This window comes from Mytilus edulis, chromosome 11, assembly GCF_963676685.1.
Source record: "Mytilus edulis chromosome 11, xbMytEdul2.2, whole genome shotgun sequence".
In the NCBI taxonomy this organism is placed as follows: domain Eukaryota; kingdom Metazoa; phylum Mollusca; class Bivalvia; order Mytilida; family Mytilidae; genus Mytilus; species Mytilus edulis.
Genome location: NC_092354.1, coordinates 168,652 through 187,485, shown reverse-complemented (window position 1 = coordinate 187,485; position 18,834 = coordinate 168,652). Strand labels below are relative to the sequence as shown.

General features: G+C 33.6%; 1 protein-coding gene across 1 annotated transcript; it reads right to left on the bottom strand.

The window, feature by feature from the left end:
* LOC139495010 (uncharacterized) lies at positions 1-17,581 on the bottom strand. The gene is made up of 14 exons (XM_071283123.1): positions 17,273-17,581; positions 16,409-16,507; positions 12,339-12,671; positions 11,236-11,523; positions 10,345-10,689; positions 9,156-9,848; positions 7,844-7,876; positions 7,029-7,135; positions 4,732-4,790; positions 4,287-4,498; positions 2,657-2,771; positions 1,606-1,759; positions 1,058-1,210; positions 1-117 (listed from the first exon to the last, which is right to left on the bottom strand). Exons 1-14 carry the CDS (start codon positions 17,487-17,489, stop codon positions 1-3), a joined length of 2,925 nt encoding a protein of 974 aa, XP_071139224.1. The 5' UTR covers positions 17,490-17,581.
* Positions 17,582-18,834: the final 1,253 nt, after the last annotated feature.

Genomic DNA, 18,834 nt, shown 5'->3' with positions numbered 1-18,834 from the left:
TCAAAAGCTTTCTCCTCGCCTCAATCTGTTTTTTACTCTAAGACGTTTCTTTAAAGTATCAGTGTCTTCTATAAACCTTTCGAGTTTCTTCACTGTCTGCTCAATGCTATGATCATTCTAAAAAAAATTAAGAATATGAATAGCAAATGAATATTTCACATACATGATAATTAAAGGCAACAGTAATATACCGCTGTTCAAAAGTCATAAATCTATTCAGGGAAAATAAATCCGGGTTACAAAATAAAACCGAGGGATACTAGAACTACGTACCTTTTGTTTCTCCTCGGAGATATACATAAGGGCTGTTATAAGCGTAGATTTATGTTTTTCATGATATTATATACTAGTATTAAGATTTGTCCTGGAATTCAGTGTTAAAAATGTCTGTTGTGCAATTGTTTATATTATATGCCGAAAGAGTAATTAAGTCCGTAGTTTGACTGTGATTTCCTATTGATGACCTACTGTTCACAGTCGTCTGATCTCTATTTGTATCGATAAAACAGTATTTAATGATGTTAATCTTTCGATTAACTTTTACATAATTTCTTTGGTGGGCATGTGTATATTCTTAATGTGTGAAATTGATAATCTGCCCTCTCACCATTTTCATGACTTATTGATCAGCCTTAAACTGCTATAACTAATTATGATATATGTCTTTTAAAGTCTTATAAATGTAATTTTGACAGAAAAAGGTCGAACTTGAAAGCATAGACTGTAAAGACATCATTGAGTCATAATTAATGGTACAGAAACTCGCATTTGGCTTTGAACTCCTAGCAGTATATTTCAAATAATTTCTATCATAATTTCGTGCATTTTCAAAATTTTTACACTACAAAGTATTCGGTAATTTATATCGTGTAAACCTATCTGTTTGCATTGTTTTTGGTTGCTTTAAGATTACGTTTTTCGCATATAAAAGCTTTCTATCTATACTGATTATACATCAAGATGTGCGTTTGAAAGTTTTTCTGAACAACAAATATCCCTATGAGGAACAACATCTACTACCTCGTTTCCTTTTTTTGTTAATAATATTAGAATTTACCTTTTGTTTCTCCAGAATAATTCTACACGGAAGAGACCAGCCTCGTTTCTTTGTTTTCTTGACAGGTATAGTGGCAGAAAAAGCTGTCATAATAACATTTCCTGATCTTTTGTTCTTGATGAAATCATTGACAGGCACAATGGTGTTATTCCCCTGCCAAGTAAATATTTATAGAAAGTTTAATTTTCAATTCTCCTTCCTATTCTTTAAGCCTATTTTGAAGAAAGCGGTTTTTAGTATATGCTGCTGTTTTAAAATACATAAATCTTATTCGAAATGACTAGAAATTTGAAAGATATTGATGCATTAGTATTCAAAATTAGTTTTTAGTTCTCGTTCGATTGACGATATTTCAATATTCGCAACACTAAGAAAGTTAAATAATTTATTAAAATATCAGCAATCTTACTTCTTACCGCGAACTTGTATGATGGTTGTGAACATATATATAGACTTGATAATGCAATGAGGGGAGCACAAAAGAATAGTACAAGATATTTATTTTCTTAATTGCATTATTGTCTTTAAAGCATTAACATAACGATTACCTCAACTATAATTTGCTTAGTTACAATATTCCGTCTCCACAAACAAACTCCGACAGCGAATATAGCCATTACAACAATGGGGACAGATAACCCTAATACAATCAGTATTGGGTTGCTGGTATTAGGTGTATCTTCTGATAAAATATTTCTTGCTCTAAAAAATGCAATCAAATGTCATTTTATTTTACAGTAGTAGAAGTACGAATAAATGATAATACAATAAAATGTAATCTAGGAATTCTAGTTTTTCTAAGTTCAAAACAGACGTAAGATAATAGTGTTGAAATACACTTATTATATAATTTGTTTGTACAAGAGCAACACGGCGAGTGCCACAAATAGAGTAGAATCTGCTAATCCTTCCGTAGTAACTGTGATCAACCCTGGTTGCTTATGAACTTAATGCTGCCCCATCTTTAGATTGTCGTGTTGTGTTTTTATACTCTTATCGGGTTAATAATTGATTTATGAGTTTGAATACCCCTTTGATACTATTCGTCTCTCTATCATCCGACTCAACAACTCGCAATGTCTATTCAATTTTTTTTTTCTCTTCGATGAATCGGCTTATCATTAATGTATATGGAGTGTTATTTTTTGTTTTTCTCTTTGGTAACTGTAGCAAAGATCACTGCAACAATAGAAGTAAAAATGCATGCAGGTAGTTCTTCTTCTTGTCTGAGAAAAGTTGACTTGTCCGACCAACATAAATTTTAACGAACAAAGGAAAATTACACAATTCTTAAGTTTTTATCACCAGTAGGTCATAAATTTATTCTCAAGGATACCTATTGTGGTGTGCAACATCATTCGTAAGAAGCAAGAATAGTAGGAGTAACACTAATATTGACAAAAAGCAGTTAACACGTACAAAACTTGGTGATGAATTAAATATTATGGTAGAAAAGAAAAACCCTTTATCGTTTTTTCTTAAAAAATCATTGTGCCTCAAAAAAATAACCAATTTTTATTCAACATATATAAAATTTGGGGCGAAAGATACCAGAGGGACAGTCAACGATATAGACGATAGACATGTTTATGAACATACGTTGTACTTGGAATATTAAACGAACAAAAAACTCCATGTTTGGCTCTTTTTGATGTTTTGCAATGGTGACAAACATCTTTGATAAGATCACATGGACTCTTGATCTCTTGACTTGCTGGAAAATAAAACAAGCAAATGTCATTTTAGCATGTGTAGCTGATTAAACAAACAAATGTCATTCTAGCATGTGTAGCTAATTAAACAAACAAATGTCATTTTAGCATGTGTAGCTAATTAAACAAACAAATGTCATTTTAGCATGTGTAGCTGATTAAACAAACAAATGTCATTCTAGCATGTGTAGCTGATTAAACAAACAACTGTCATTTTATCATGTGTAGCTGATTAAACAAACAAATGTCATTTTAGCATGTGAAGCTTATTAAACAAACAAATGTCATTTTAGCATGTGTAGCTGATTAAACAAACAAATGTCATTTTAGCATGTGTAGCTGATTAAACAAACAAATGTCATTTTAGCATGTGTAGCTGATTAAACAAACAAATGTCATTTTAGCATGTGTAGCTAATTAAACAAACAAATGGCATGTCAGTTTATTTAAGATTTCTGAGTTTGACTGTCCCTTTGGTATCTTTCGTCACTCTTTTAGCATGTGTAGCTAATTAAACAAACAAATGTCATTTTAACATGTATAGCTGATTAAACAAACACTATTTGATTCTTCTATTTTATGTGACACTAATTAGTGTGTATGTTATATTCTGGAACCGGGAACTAGAATAAAGGGTTCAACAACAACAGTATCAGCACCAAATGTTTAATCGCCAGATGTTAATTTTGGCAAATAATACCTTTTCATTGATGCTCGGGTAAAAACATGTGAAAATGAAAAACTTACAATAGTTATTAAAATAACAGGATTATAATTTAGTACGCCAAACGTTGACAGACGTGATTGGATATCACGACAGCTTATCTTCTGATATCATAGTCACACAACAGCGAATATTCATTTATCAAAAAGACAACAGAAAAACTTAAAGGGAAATAGACAGGAGAAAAATATAATAAATATTGTTAAAGAATGTGTTATCTTATACCATTATAATGATCTTTATTGAGCGTCTCAATTACAGAGAGCTATGTAAGACAATTTCATTCTTTGGTAGATTATTTCTTCTGTAGTTCAAGGTTTTCTATGGCCGAGTGGAGGTTTGTATAATCTGTAACTACCTGATACTGCAAAGACTACCTTTTGAATTTGATTTGATCTTTATACTGAAATCTTATTTGATTCAAGCGACATTGATGTAGATATGAAAAGTGCATCTCTCGTTCAAGATTATAAACCTTGTCTTGTTATGTTCTTTTCTGCATTTACATCCAAAAAGTGTATTATATCCTTGATGTAGTCCCTTTTGTAGATTATCTGTTGATAAAAACATAAAATACTACGGATTTTCTACCACAATGAATCGATTGCATTAGTCTTTGGCATGTACACTACAGAATCTACAAATACTACGGACTGCTAAAACATTGTATCAATCGTAGCAAGAAATCAAATAAAACAATCAAATAATTTCGATGCTAAAAAATGATTTGATTCATTCTTCTTGGTCTATTTTAAACTAGAAAAAAACATGTTTGTAGTGTAAATGTTCTTACCAAAGTTTGAACTTTTTCTGAACATCCCTAAGGATGATATGGCTAATGTAAGATTATGATGCCACTGTTGGTTTGTGTTCATTAGTTCATACAATGCAGTTTTGTTAACATGCTGTATCAATTTGAATGTAGTGTTTGACTTCAGGATGTCCAAGAGATCTATGGTGTTATAAATTACTCTTATTTGTAAAGGAACTATTCCTCGTAGGATTCTGAAAGTAAATCAAAAGCACAAGAATAAGTCGGGTTTTGATACTATAGGATAGCAACAGTTAATTGTGCAGGTTTACTGATAATTAAAAAGATACATTTTCAGCCACACACATTAAAAACTATATCTTGTTCATCGGTCAGTGATTTTGATTATTTGTCTTGTACATCAATTTTCTAGAAATGAAGAAAGCATCTTAAAATCTTTTCTTCCATAAACGAAACACTTACGTACCTCCATCTGGTGACAACAAGATCTCGGAAAGCATTGGTTTTGTTGAAGAATGGGATCAGCTGGATATAACAAAAAATAAAATAGTTTTATTTATAATATCATCAGTTTTAATTTTGAACTAGTTTTAATTTCAAAATAAATTAGTAAGAAAATAAAGTGCAAATTGACAGAAAGAGAAAACTAGAGGCTCTAAAGAGCCTGTGTCACTCACCTTGATCTATGGGAATATCTGACAAAGCACACTTTCCAACATTTTAGACGAAAATAGACAATGACAAAAATCTCTGTTTTGTTGATCTTGTATTACTGATCTTTTAGTCTGTTTAGTATCTTTGACTAATTAAAAGATCTTGCCATGGTGATCATTTTTTTTATGATTTAAAGTGGGTATTTTTCTATCTAATAAATATCAGTTTTCGTGATACATGGCAAAAATGACAAAACAAATATCGCCAATTTTTTTTATTTATGTGCATTAACCTTATAAGAATTTGTCTAGCAGTTTTGACGTAAATATGGACAATTGGTAGAGCTCATTATTTTGAAAACATTCTTTTCCTTTCATATTTCCTCTATTTATAACGGTCCAAAAAATAATAGATAAAACTTATAACTTAACTTATATAAACCCCTATGTTCTACTTTTAGCGATGTCAGCCCTGTTGTTTGGTACGCAGGGTTATCTGACATTTTTTAACGATACTTTAATGATGATTGTGGCCAAGTGTGGTTAAATTTCTCTCAGTAGTTTCAATGAAGACAATATTAGTAAAAGATAACAAAAATTGTCCAAAAATTGTCCAAAATTGACTACGAAGGACCATAACTCGTACAGGGGTCAATTAATCATTTGGTCATGTTGACTTATTTGTAGATCTTACTTTGCCGAACAATTTTGATGTTTACAAAAGTACTCAAAATATCGTGGGACTGTCGTGTGATTATCTTACGACGACCACAGATGACCCACGATTTGACAAAATTTCATCTCGTGGAGTTGTATAGATGTGTCGTAGGTTCGTTGTGACCAGGGCTCTAGGGGAAGCAATCCAATAACGAGTTGGCTGGTGCGTCTGAAAATTTCAGGACAGATAGATCTTTTTCTGATGAACATTTTTACCTCGTGTCAGATTTGCCTCTAAATGATTTAGTTTCAGAGCTATAAACCAAAAACTGCATTTTACCCCTATTTTCTATTTTTAGCAATTGCCACCATCTTGATCAATGGGCGGGGTCATCGGATACATTTATTAAACAAGATACCGGTACCGTAAGGATGATTCATAACAAGTTTGGTTTCAATTGGCCCTGTAGTTTAGAGGAGAAGATTTTTCTAAAAGTTAACAGTCGACATTTACATCTTACATCTAGAAATTGACAATGAGGGTCGGTTGAAAACAAAACTTTACGACAAAAGAGATGATTTCAGCTTTCCAATTGTGAACTTTCCATTTCTAAGTAGCAACATTCCAGCAGCACCTGCATACGGGGTATATATCTCCCAGTTGATACGATATTCCCGTGCTTGCATTTCCTATCATGATTTTCTGGATAGAGGGTTGCTGCTCACAAGGAAGCTATTAAACCAAGAGTTCCAAATGGTGAAGTTGAAATCATCCCTTCGTAAATTTTACGGACGCCATCACGAGTTGGTTGACCGTTATGGAATAACCGTTTCACAAATGATATCGGATATGTTCCTTACATCGTAACTACAATCCCCTTCCCTTTCATGAATGTGACCTACCGAATTAGACCATTTACCGGATTTGTTATCACATAAGCAACACGACGGGTGCCACATGTGGAGCAGAATCTGCTTACCCTTCCGGAGCACCTGAGATCAGCCCTAGTTTTTTGGTGGGGTTTGTGTTGTTTATTCTTTAGTTTTCTATGTTGTGTCGTGTGTGCTGTTGTTTGTTTGTCTTTTTCATTTTTAGCCATGGCGTTGTCAGTTTGTTTTAGATTTATGAGTTTGACTGTCCCTTTGGTATCTTTCGTCCCTCATTTAAATTTGTTGTCTGATATCAAATCATTTAACACACTTAGGTTTTCATCCTTCTTATATAGATAGCCTCCTAGATATGACAGAAATGATTGGTTTTCAAAGCTCTTAAATTCATCTATAATTCATTGATTTGCTTTGCAATGTTTTATCTTTTTCCCCTCCGTCGAGTCTCGTGTAGATACATGGCAAGTTTGACATGCATGTTATATTTAGAAGCTAATTTATAGCTCTACATCCGAAAGATAAATATATTCTCTTTACCGACCAATTTTAAGCTATCAAAAGTTACCTCTGTGCGTAGGTTGTTCACTAATGATTTAGTATCTAAATCAGTCTCTCTCGAATAGTTGAACCTGAACATAAGCATCATATATACAGCATGGGATGCGTTCAGATCTAAAACAATAAAAAACTGTATTATGAAAATATTTAATGTAATAAACAAAATTACAGGTCACGGAACATATATAAACTCGTCATAGATACCAGGATTGAAATATTTGTATTTTCGCCAGACGCGCGTATCGAACATTTTACCAATCTTTGTAATTTTGTGCTTTTTGGCCTTCTTGGATTTTTACTTTGACGCTTTCATTTTCTTTTCTACTAATTAATTTAAATGTCCCTTTGGTTTTTTTCGTCTCTGTTTTGCATTCTTTTTTTTGAAAAATGAAGTTGAATTTAAAAACAAATATTTCCTTATGATTTAGGATTGTGAATGAATTTATCATCGACAATTACCGTTAATCTCCTGGTTTCACAAACGATGCGAGTTTCGCTTTCAGATAATAATTTGTCTAGACTATATTTTCCAGACTTATTATTGTAATTTCAGTTAAGTTATACGAAAACGTGTTTATGCAACTTGTAATGGCGTTATATACAACCAGTTTTATTCAATAGAAGTGCTCGTGTGATATTTTAGAAAAATTACAGTATGTTTTGGTCTTTGTTCAAAAATTTTTTTTTGCAAGTTGTACTCTCTTGGTTTGATAGTATCAATCTACGTAAATTTTTAAAGACCAAACATATTATGATGTAAGGGTCGACTAAACTAGCAAAATGTCAAAATATCATGTACTGGCACAATCGTATTTTACTCACAAATGTGGGGTTCAGAAAACTGTACACCAATTCCTGTAAAACATTTAGTGAACATCATATAAATACCAAATTAATAAGTTCAATAGATTTTCTTGTTAATCAGCTTTTTATTAGATGATGACAACAGGAGTAAATCGTTCAATCAGTGTCAAAAAATCAACTGAGGAATCCAATGAACTCCAAAATAACCACGACCGAATGTGTGTGTAGGACAAGAGTGTCTTGCAATGCGTGCATAAAACCACAGTGCGAATACTTACTCTATTTTAAGAATGATTGAGTATTATTGAGATACATTCATTTCATTTTGAATTCTTTAGCGTATATATGCATTTGCTTGTACATTTTTTGTAAGAAGTTTGGTCTCTTTGACTAGAAAATGTTGTTCTACAGCCTTTTTGTTTTCATCGAGAGTATTTAACACTAAATAACCAGTTCGAAAGGTATATTATCGAAACAATGTCCATGAAGTAACAAGAAACTAATTTTTCTTACATTTTGCAGATGCATGTTACTGCTCATTGAGGAAATCAACAATTTTGCATTCTTAGTTGGAAATTCAATATTAAATTTCTATACTATTAAACAAGAAGAAATCATTTTGTGTGTCGCTTCTCTTCCTCCCACATACGATTGGCTCTCAATGTTAAAACCGGTATTCAGTTTGGGTTATTTAGGGAGAAAAACGAAAATAAAGGCGTCCGAATATTCATTCCGTCATCAGACCGATTGTTATGTCAGACATAACTACCGGTTTTAACATTGAGAGCCAATCGTATGATACATAACAAAAATGAAAAATAAATAAGCCAATCAGAGTGTTGTCCATATGGTGGTACAAAGGCGACTATGCATGGAACCTATAGGACACCGAGGCATGATGAACACTTTTACTGAAATTCTACAGACATGAACTCTTTTACTGAAATTCTGCAGACATGAACTCTTTTACTGAAATTCTGCAGACATGAACTCTTTTACTGAAATTCTACAGACATGAACTCTTTTACTGAAATTCTGCAGACATGAACTCTTTTACTGAAATTCTGCAGACATGAACTCTTTTACTGAAATTCTGCAGACACAAAACATTTTACAAAATTTCTCCCTAAAACAGTATACATACTTTCAACCAAGCTCTAAATTCCCGCGATTTCGCGGGTGTGTTCTAGTAATTTTATTAAAGCTAGTTGGTGTGCTATCTCAATCCATTCGTTGTGTTTGTTATTAATTATGGAGAAATTAGGTTTCATAATCGTATGAACGAAGTGAATTAGAATATAAGCTCGTTTTAGTTAATCATATAACTTACCTGTGCTGCTCACTTCTGTACTGTTGTTTGTTCTATTTATTGTTGGTAAACTATCTTTCCCAGGAGTCACAGAATACTTGTTATCTATTATGCTTGTGACGCTACTTGATGTACTAGATGCAATTGTTTTATCAATAATGGCAGTTGATGAGTCCGTGTAACCATGATGTGTTTCCTGCAATGTTGTCATATAATGTTCACTTACTAACTTAGGATGATTTTGTTCGGATGATGTACTTATTCCAGCTGTTGATGTTACAGTATTTGTTGATGAATGGTTAAAAACTGTGCTGTTATCGTCTACTGCGTGTGTTAAATCTACGTTTTGTGGTGATGTTGCCATATTTTGTGTAGAGGTTATTATATTTTGTGATGACGTGATCAAACTTTGTTGAGACGTGATCATATGTTGTGGTGACGTGATCATACGTTGTGGTGACGTGATCATACGTTGTGATGAAGTGGTCATACGTTGTGGTGACGTGGTCATACGTTGTGGTGACGTGATCATACGTTTTGACGATGCAGTGATGGTTGACATAATAGTAGATGATAATGAATTCGTTGTTGGAAATGATAATTCCTCTACCGTTGATTCTACTTGAGATTCAGAAGTTGTCGATAAAGATGAAGGAATGGTAGACATTGATGTTCCGTTTTGTTGATATGGAAATACAGCTGTTGTTAGTTCTACTGTGAAACAGAAAAAAAATATATAACAGTTGTGAAAATAAGACAACAATGTAACTCATCTGTTTTCACGATTAAGTTTTAGTTATGTTATAGTCCGTTCTGCATGTTCTGGGTTGTATATATAAAAAAAAGCAGAGACCGACGTGGATAGTAAACTTGGAATTGATGGTTAAAAAACAAAAAACAAATTTAATGAACGTATATGTTTGCTCATACAGAAAAAACTTGCATTTTATTGAAATCAATAGAAGAAATATAACGGATTTTGAAAAAATGGATGAGAGAAAAAAAATCCTGTCCCATAGTAGCTGCAAAATTTAAAACATTATAATTTCGATCTAAAAACAATAAATATTGAACGACAAGGTTTGACCTCGAAAATATTTCTCATGGAATATAGTAAATAGGGGAATGAATTCAAAAATACAGACTGAATAATGACAGCGGGATGTTGATATTTACTGCTTGTTTGAATAGAGTTGACATATTGACATACCTGTGTTCTGCCTTCCTATGGCTTGAAGTAGAAATCCACGACCTTCAATCATACTGTCCGAGACAAATGTGACCTCTGCAATCGATTTACTAAAGATCATTGTGGATGAAGACCGAGATGTACCACATATTCTCTCTATCTTTGTCGCTGTAAATTTAAGGAAATCGCTGTTACATGCTGTGGTGTTCTGAATGTCAATCCAGATACGTCGTATCCGTAACGGAGATTGGTCCGTGGTTTTAACTGTCCATTGACATATTATACCGGGAGGATAACTCGTGGGATATCCAGGTGACGTAATATTAATGATTTGTCCTGGATTAACTGTGACTGTTTTTGAACATGCTGAAAAAGATATCAAGATTATTGTAGGTGATTTTTACGAATCAAAACATTTACTTTACAATTATAATCAGACTGAATACAAAACATTCAAATGATGGAGAAGGTACCAATGGTACAAATCCATGAAATCACCAACTGATAATTTGTGTTTTAAGTTGAAAACCCTTTAATTCCTACCCCGTCTAAATTGAAATTAAATATATGTATTGAAATCAAAACGTTTGTATTGCCATCATAAGTATGTAAATTAGTATGGCGTTCATTATCACTGAACTAGTATATATTTGTTGAGGGGCCAGCTGAAGGACGCCTCCGGGTGCGGGAATTTCTCGCTACATTGAAGACCTGTTGGTGACCTTCTGCTGTTGTTTTTTTTCTATGGTCGAGTTGTTGTCTCTTTGTCACATTCCCCATTTCCATTCTCAATGTTATCCCATTTAAAATTAACGTACTGCATTAATGAAATTGAATAAAAGTGTTTTGACATTTAAACGTGTATTTTGAAAACTAATGTGACATTTATGTTAATGTAATTTAAAAACTTACAGGCTCTAAAATATTTGTTCATGGAGAACTCGCTTTCTACGTCACCAATTCGTGCGGTCATTGTCACTAGGAAAAGCTGACCCTTATGACCTTGTGTATTAATTATGAAACGGTTGCCACGATTGGCTAAAACGATTATGCAAATCTTCGAATACCTTGGTAATGGTCTATAGCAGAGCTTATAAGAGGTCATTGGTAGATGATTCCCCGGTGGTGGTGACCATGTGACTAGTATTACGTTTCCAAGGTGACTTAATGTTATATTAACTGGTGGCTTTGGATTCTTAACTGAAAAGTAAATAAATAGCATATTTTTGATTTTTCAAACTTTTGGTTTCAGATTGTTCTCCAAATTACTTGAATATCATAATTTTTCAAACATTTGGTGTCGGGCTATCTTGCAGTCCAAGAGATGAGTATGTGTTTCATTGCTATACACACATGAATCTAATTAGTATCATTTATTTTCAGTGTAACATTTACTACTTAGACTTAAGACTTGAATTTTATTAGGAAATTTCACTTGTTCTTAACATGTATGAATATATGTCACTGAAAGATAACCAAACAGTAATCAATTGTGCATTTTCTAAATACTTGTAAAAAGGTCGAGCCTTTATTAGTACACTAGAATTTAAAAGCAAGTTAATTAATATTTTGTTGGCACCTGCTTTTTGTTGAAGACCATATATTATCCTGTAGCATTTATTTTGGACTCTTGTTGTGGAGTAGTTGTCTCATTGGCATATTCCAAAATCTCTTTTTATTCATATGTCAACGGGATTAACAACGGATCAAAACAAAAAAATACAAATGCATAGTCAACAGATGCAGTAAGAAAGCGTCGAAGCATCGTTGGTCTCAAGTGCAGAGTTTAATATGTAGAAAATAGTGGATTAAATTTGACCTGAGATAATTTTAAGGTCTTAGTATTTGATGCTGACATTAATAACAATAAACGACCATTAAATCGGCCAAAACAGTCAATATGATTTGGGTTAAATCTTTTTACATTTAGAAATCAATGTATACACCCCTGAAGGTTTCAGATATATTACGAGTGGTAAAAGATACTTAGAGTGTGTATACATAGAATATCTTACCAACAGTTTTAACTAAGAGACTAAATCCTTTTCCGACGGTTCCTAATTTGGTCTGGAACACTATTCTGACGTCACTGTCCTTCAGTCTTATGTCAGATGTTTTCGTGCAGATTTTCTTTTTGATTTTGTCTGATTCAATAAGCAAAACATGTTTTGCACACCCTTGGTTATCAGTTCCAAGATCCATGTCTTTTATATGGATACTTATCGTATGTGTCTTGTTAGTGAAAAGGTTCCATACACATAAAACACCTTGATGGAATTCATGTGGGTGCAAAGGTGACTCCATTTCCTGTGTTCCGTTTGTGCCGATATACTGCTGGTTTCCACAACCTTTAAAACAGTGTGTATATACATAAGTATGACAACAATAGTAAAAAAACATTGGAATAATAATCGAATAAATAAAAAAAAAAAAAAAAAAAAAAAAAATAAGAAGGGTAATCCGGTCTCAACCAATAGTTTTTCAAGTTACTTATGCCCGTAACTGTGTAACAAGTTTTCATGTAAAATCAAGCTCTAAAAATTACTATTACTCAATTAAACCAAAAAGTTTTGAAAGGAAGAGCTTTACATTCTATATATTTCAATCAAGAATCGCAACCGAACTTTTCCACTGGCGATCATGTATGGAAAGAATGCTCAATCACCCTATTAAGAAATGTTTGTATTAATACCATGCAGTTAAAATTCGTGGTTATTAAAAAGTCTATCACTGGAGATGAAAAGTCTAGTGCTGGAGATCTAAAGTTTTGCGAGGAAGACATAAAGAGGTCTGCTGTAGACACAAAATTAGGCGCTCGAGATGTAAAAGTCCACCGCTAATGATGAAGCGTCCAGCGCTTTGGAAATAAAGTTCAGCGCTAGAACTGCAGTTCATTGGTGTAGATCAAAGTGTGAGTCTAACGCTGTTCATCTAAAGTTTACGTTTTCATCAACATTTTAGCACTTGACTTTATATCTCAAGCGGTAAACTCATTCTCTGTTTTTATTCTCAATTTTATTTTAATCTTCAACGCTGACCTAACATTCCTAGCGCTTTACAGACCACATATATTTTTCTGTTTGAGCCCAATAGGGGTCCATTCTTAACACCTTGATTCTTTGGGAAAATTTCAATGAAAGGGCAGGTCTTGTTCTGCTAAAAACACCTTTTATGTCTGAAGCTGTTTATGTTTGGCATTTCCTTCTAAACTCTTACGCGTATATATGTTAGAATAATGCTTGTGTTGGGTGCAAAAAATAAAACAAGGATTTACAATACTTGACCATACCCAGATTTTGATGGGGTTTGTGATTTTTAGTCTTTATTTATCTGTTTCATTTTTTTGTGCTTTGCCATGGCCTTGTCAGTTTGTTTTCGACCTTTGAGTTTGAATGTTCCTTTGGTATCTTTCGCTGCTCTCATTTAACATAACCAGACATGTCTCTATTACTATAGTAATAGGCATATTTTCATTGCATTTAGTGTGTTTGGTTTTGGGTTTTTTTATGAGTAATTTCATAAGAATCCGAAAGTAAGAATAATTATTCAAAAAAAATAAAATAAAAATGTACGCTAACGCAGAAATTTTAGGTTTTAGAAATTAATCATGGCATTTTTTTATATTCGGTCAAAGTGTACATTTTCCTTCAATAGAGATTCTCAATGCTGTATTATTCACATCAACTTCCCTAATTGACTTGACACATGACCGATGATTGATTGTTGGTGTTAAACGCTACTGTTGGTTGTCTCGTGACGGTAGTTTTTACACTTCCCTAATTGACTTGACACATGACCGATGATTGATTGTTGGTGTTTAAGGCCACTGTTGGTTATCTTGTGGCGGTAGTTTTTAAACTTCCCTAATTGACTTGACACATGACCGATGGTTGATTGTTGGTGTTTAACGCCACTGTTGGTTATCTCGAGACGGTAGTTTTTAAACTTCCCCAATTGACTTGACACATGACCGATGATTGATTGTTGGTGTTTAACTCCACTGTTGGTTATCTCGTGACGGTAGTTTTTAAACTTCCCTAATTGACTTGACACATGACCGATGGTTGATTGTTGGTGTTAAACGCTACTGTTGGTTGTCTCGTGACGGTAGTTTTTACACTTCCCTAATTGACTTGACACATGACCGATGATTGATTGTTAGTATTTAACGCCACTGTTGGTTATCTCGTGGCGGTAGTTTTTACACTTCCCTAATTGACTTGACACATGACCGATGATTGATTTTTGGTGTTTAAGGCGACTGTTGGTTATCTCGTGACGGTAGTTTTTAAACTTCCCTAATTGCCTTGACACATGACCGATGGTAAATTGTTGGTGTTTAACGCCACTGTTGGTTATCTCGAGACGGTAGTTTTTAAACTTCCCTAATTGACTTGACACATGACCGATGATTGATTGTTGGTGTTTAACGCCACTGTTGGTTATCTCGTGACGGTAGTTTTTAAACTTCCCTAATTGACTTGACACATGACCGATGGTTGATTGTTGGTGTTTAACGCCACTATTGGTTATCTCGTGACGGTAGTTTTCAAACTTCCCTAATTGACTTGACACATGACCGATGGTTGATTGTTGGTGTTTAACGCCACTGTTGGTTATCTCGAGACGGTAGTTTTTACACTTCCCTAATTTACTTGACACATGACCGATGATTGATTGTTGGTGTTTAACGCCACTGTTGGTTATCTCAAGACGGTAGTTTTTAAACTTCCCTAATTGACTTGACACATGACCGATGGTTGATTGTTGGTGTTTAACGCCACTGTTGGTTATCTCGAGACGGTAGTTTTTAAACTTCCCTAATTGACTTGACACATGACCGATGGTTGATTGTTGGTGTTTAACGCCACTGTTGGTTATCTCGAGACGGTAGTTTTTAAACTTCCCTAATTGACTTGACACATGACCGATGGTTGATTGTTGGTGTTTAACGCCACTGTAAGCACTGTTGTTTATCTCGTGACGGTAGTTTTAAACTTCCGTAATTGACTTGACACATTACCGATGATTGATTTTTGGTGTTTAACGCCACTGTTGGTTATCTCGTGGCGGTAGTTTTTACACTTCCCTAATTGACTTGACACATGACCAATGATTGATTTTTGGTGTTAAACGCAACTGTTGGTTATCTCGTGACGGTAGTTTTTACACTTCCCTAATTGACCTGACACATTACCGATGATTGATTTTTGGTGTTTAGCGCCGCTGTTGGTTATCTCGTGACGGTAGTTTTTACACTTCCCTAATTGACTTGACACATGACCGATGATTAATTGTTGGTGTTTAACGCCACTGTTGGTTATCTCGTGGCGGTAGTTTTTACACATCCCTAATTGACTTGACACATGACCAATGATTGATTTTTGGTGTTTAACGCCACTATTGGTTATCTCGTGACGGTAATTTTTACAATTCCCTACTTGACTTGACACATTACCGATGATTGATTTTTGGTGTTTAACGCCACTGTTGGTTATCTCGTGGGGGTAGTTTTTACACTTCCCTAATTGACTTGACACATGACCAATGATTGATTTTTGGTGTTAAACGCGACTGTTGGTTATCTCGTGACGGTAGTTTTTACACTTCCCTAATTTACTTGACACATAACCGATGATTGATTTTTGGTGTTTAGCGCCGCTGTTGGTTATCTCGTGACGGTAGTTTTTACACTTCCCTAATTGACTTGACACATGACCGATGATTAATTGTTGGTGTTTAACGCCACTGTTGGTTATCTCGTGGCGGTAGTTTTTACACATCCCTAATTGACTTGACACATGACCAATGATTGATTTTTGGTGTTAAACGCGACTGTTGGTTATCTCGTGACGGTAGTTTTTACACTTCCCTAATTGACTTGACACATAACCGATGATTAATTTTTAGTGTTTAGCGCCGCTGTTGGTTATCTCGTGACGGTAGTTTTTACACTTCCCTAATTGACTTGACACATGATCGATGATTAATTGTTGGTGTTTAACGCCACTGTTGGTTATCTCGTGGCGGTAGTTTTTACATAACAAACATCCTTAAATAGATATTAGAATAGCATAATACTTACCTGTTCGTATATATCTTGGCACTGACTGCTTACTAAGTCCATAGTCATTTTCTGCTTGGAGTGAGATGAGAAATAATTGTCCAATATGATCGCCAAACGCTGGAAAAAAACCACATGTAAGTAAATGAAGAAGTTTGCATTTTTTGGATGCCTTTTACAAATTATTTTTACAGTTCTTCTGTATGTTATTTTGTTACATTACTGTCTTAAGTAATGTTAGTGTTTTGTGGTCACGAATTTTTACACTTCCCTAATTGACTTGACACATTACCGATGATTGATTTTTGGTGTTTAACGCCACTGTTGGTTATCTCGTTGCGGTAGTTTTTACACTTCCCTAATTGACTTGACACATGACCAATGATTGATTTTTGGTGTTAAACGCGACTGTTGGTTATCTCGTGACGGTAGTTTTTACACTTCCCTAATTGACTTGACACATAACCGATGATTGATTTTTGGTGTTTAGCGCCGCTGTTGGTTATCTCGTGACGGTAGTTTTTACACATCCCTAATTGACTTGACACATGACCGATGATTAATTGAATATTAAAAGTAAATTTCCAGTACTACAGATTTTTAGTACAGAAATAGTACTTATATGCAAAAGTAGCTGTGTATATATGCATACTTTGGCATTAATCTCAATAAAAAAAAAACCTTTGGCGCCATATTATCTAATCAGTATAAAAGTTAATAGAAGGTAAAAGCAGTCAAATTTAACTTATCTTGGTTTTCGTGCGAACCTTTTATTGTCCGTTATATTTGTTTATTTATCTACATAAAGCTAAATTAATGTTTCTTCTCATTTAAAACTATATGTTTGGGTGGGGTGTTTTTACTAATGTTAGACTGCATACGTACGTATCAATGCAAATGATTGGTTTCCTTTCACAACGATGGTGTACACCTTCAAACTCGGTAAAATATTGTAATTTATCAGGTAACTTAAAATCTCTCCATCCGTTAACACTGGTGGGTGCCATCGCACTAAAAACTCTCTGCCGGTTGACTCAATTCGGATATTCCCGGGTGGCGACGGTGGCAATGATGCTGGAACTAAATAGAATAAAAAATGCATTGATACATAAAATGTGTCCCGCAATACCTTTAATACTTAAGTTTATAACGCAGGCAGATATTAGGTTAGGATACCAGGATAAAGGTAATCTGATAAAGTTCATATTCTACTTATTAGTGTTATCGGGTTGATACATACCCAACACTTATTTTGTTATGATGTTTCTCTAAATGTAATAATAAGACTAGGTCCGGGTTCACAAGGAAAAGAGCAAATTTAAATTCACTCGTCATTGTTCAACAATTCTTATATATTTAATCTGGACCCTTATTTTATTTTCTATTGTTATATCTTCTGTTTTCTGGTTTTTTTATTGATTGATTTTTTTTTTCTAAGTTTCTGCTCTTTTTTCTTTCTGTCTTCATTTTATTCTATTTGTCTTTTTAATATACTACCAACTCAATATAATTAATTAAAACAGACAATCCAAAACTCTATATAGCATACATGTAAAATATTAAATCGATTATGATAGTTTGTATAACATTATTGGTTTTTTTTCATTCTTTAACTTTAACTTATTTCCAAACACACTATAATATTCTATGAGAAATGTTATGATGATATGAGCCTTTGATGCCGGACAAGATTTTGTTTTAACATTAAAAAAAAGGAAAGAATTAAACAGTTTTTGTTCGAATCTCTCTTTAATCGGTACATTGACAAACAAAATAGAATAAAAGTAAGACTATTGAAAAATGAACGGAGAGAAAAGTCTTACCTGTTGTAGGAAACAAGAACAGAAGGAAAGTTGATTTCATCAGTCGGAGAAATATCTGGTGCATTGTGTCTCATATTGGACAAAATATCACGTGTATTTCAAACTAACATGACTATATAATGAATAATGTTATTTTCATCAATTTTGTACATTCCAATAAGAATCAGAAAATGTTAAATGGATATCAAAAGTAACGGATGTTTATAAAGATTAAATGTAACATTTCACCTGTTTAAGTTCGAGCAGGTCAACATACTTGTAACACGATAAGATGGAACAAAGAGATTATGATGGACACACTTCAGAGTTATCTTTCTTGTAACACGATAAGATGAAACAAGAGATTATGATGGACAAACTACAGAGTTATCGTTCTTATCAGTAGCCATTAGATACAACCGGTCAGGTTAAAGTTTGAAATCTAAAATTTAAAAAGTTTATGTAAAATGAGCGATCAAAGTATTTCAGTGACAGCACGATCCCTGTTCTAACATATTATTTGTGGATCTCAAAGCATTTTTTTTTTATAAAATTAATGTTTCAATTTTAGATATTGGTATATAAAAGGGGGCGCATGCAATAGGAAAGTACACATGCGCTTGATTATATGATACAGAAAAAAAG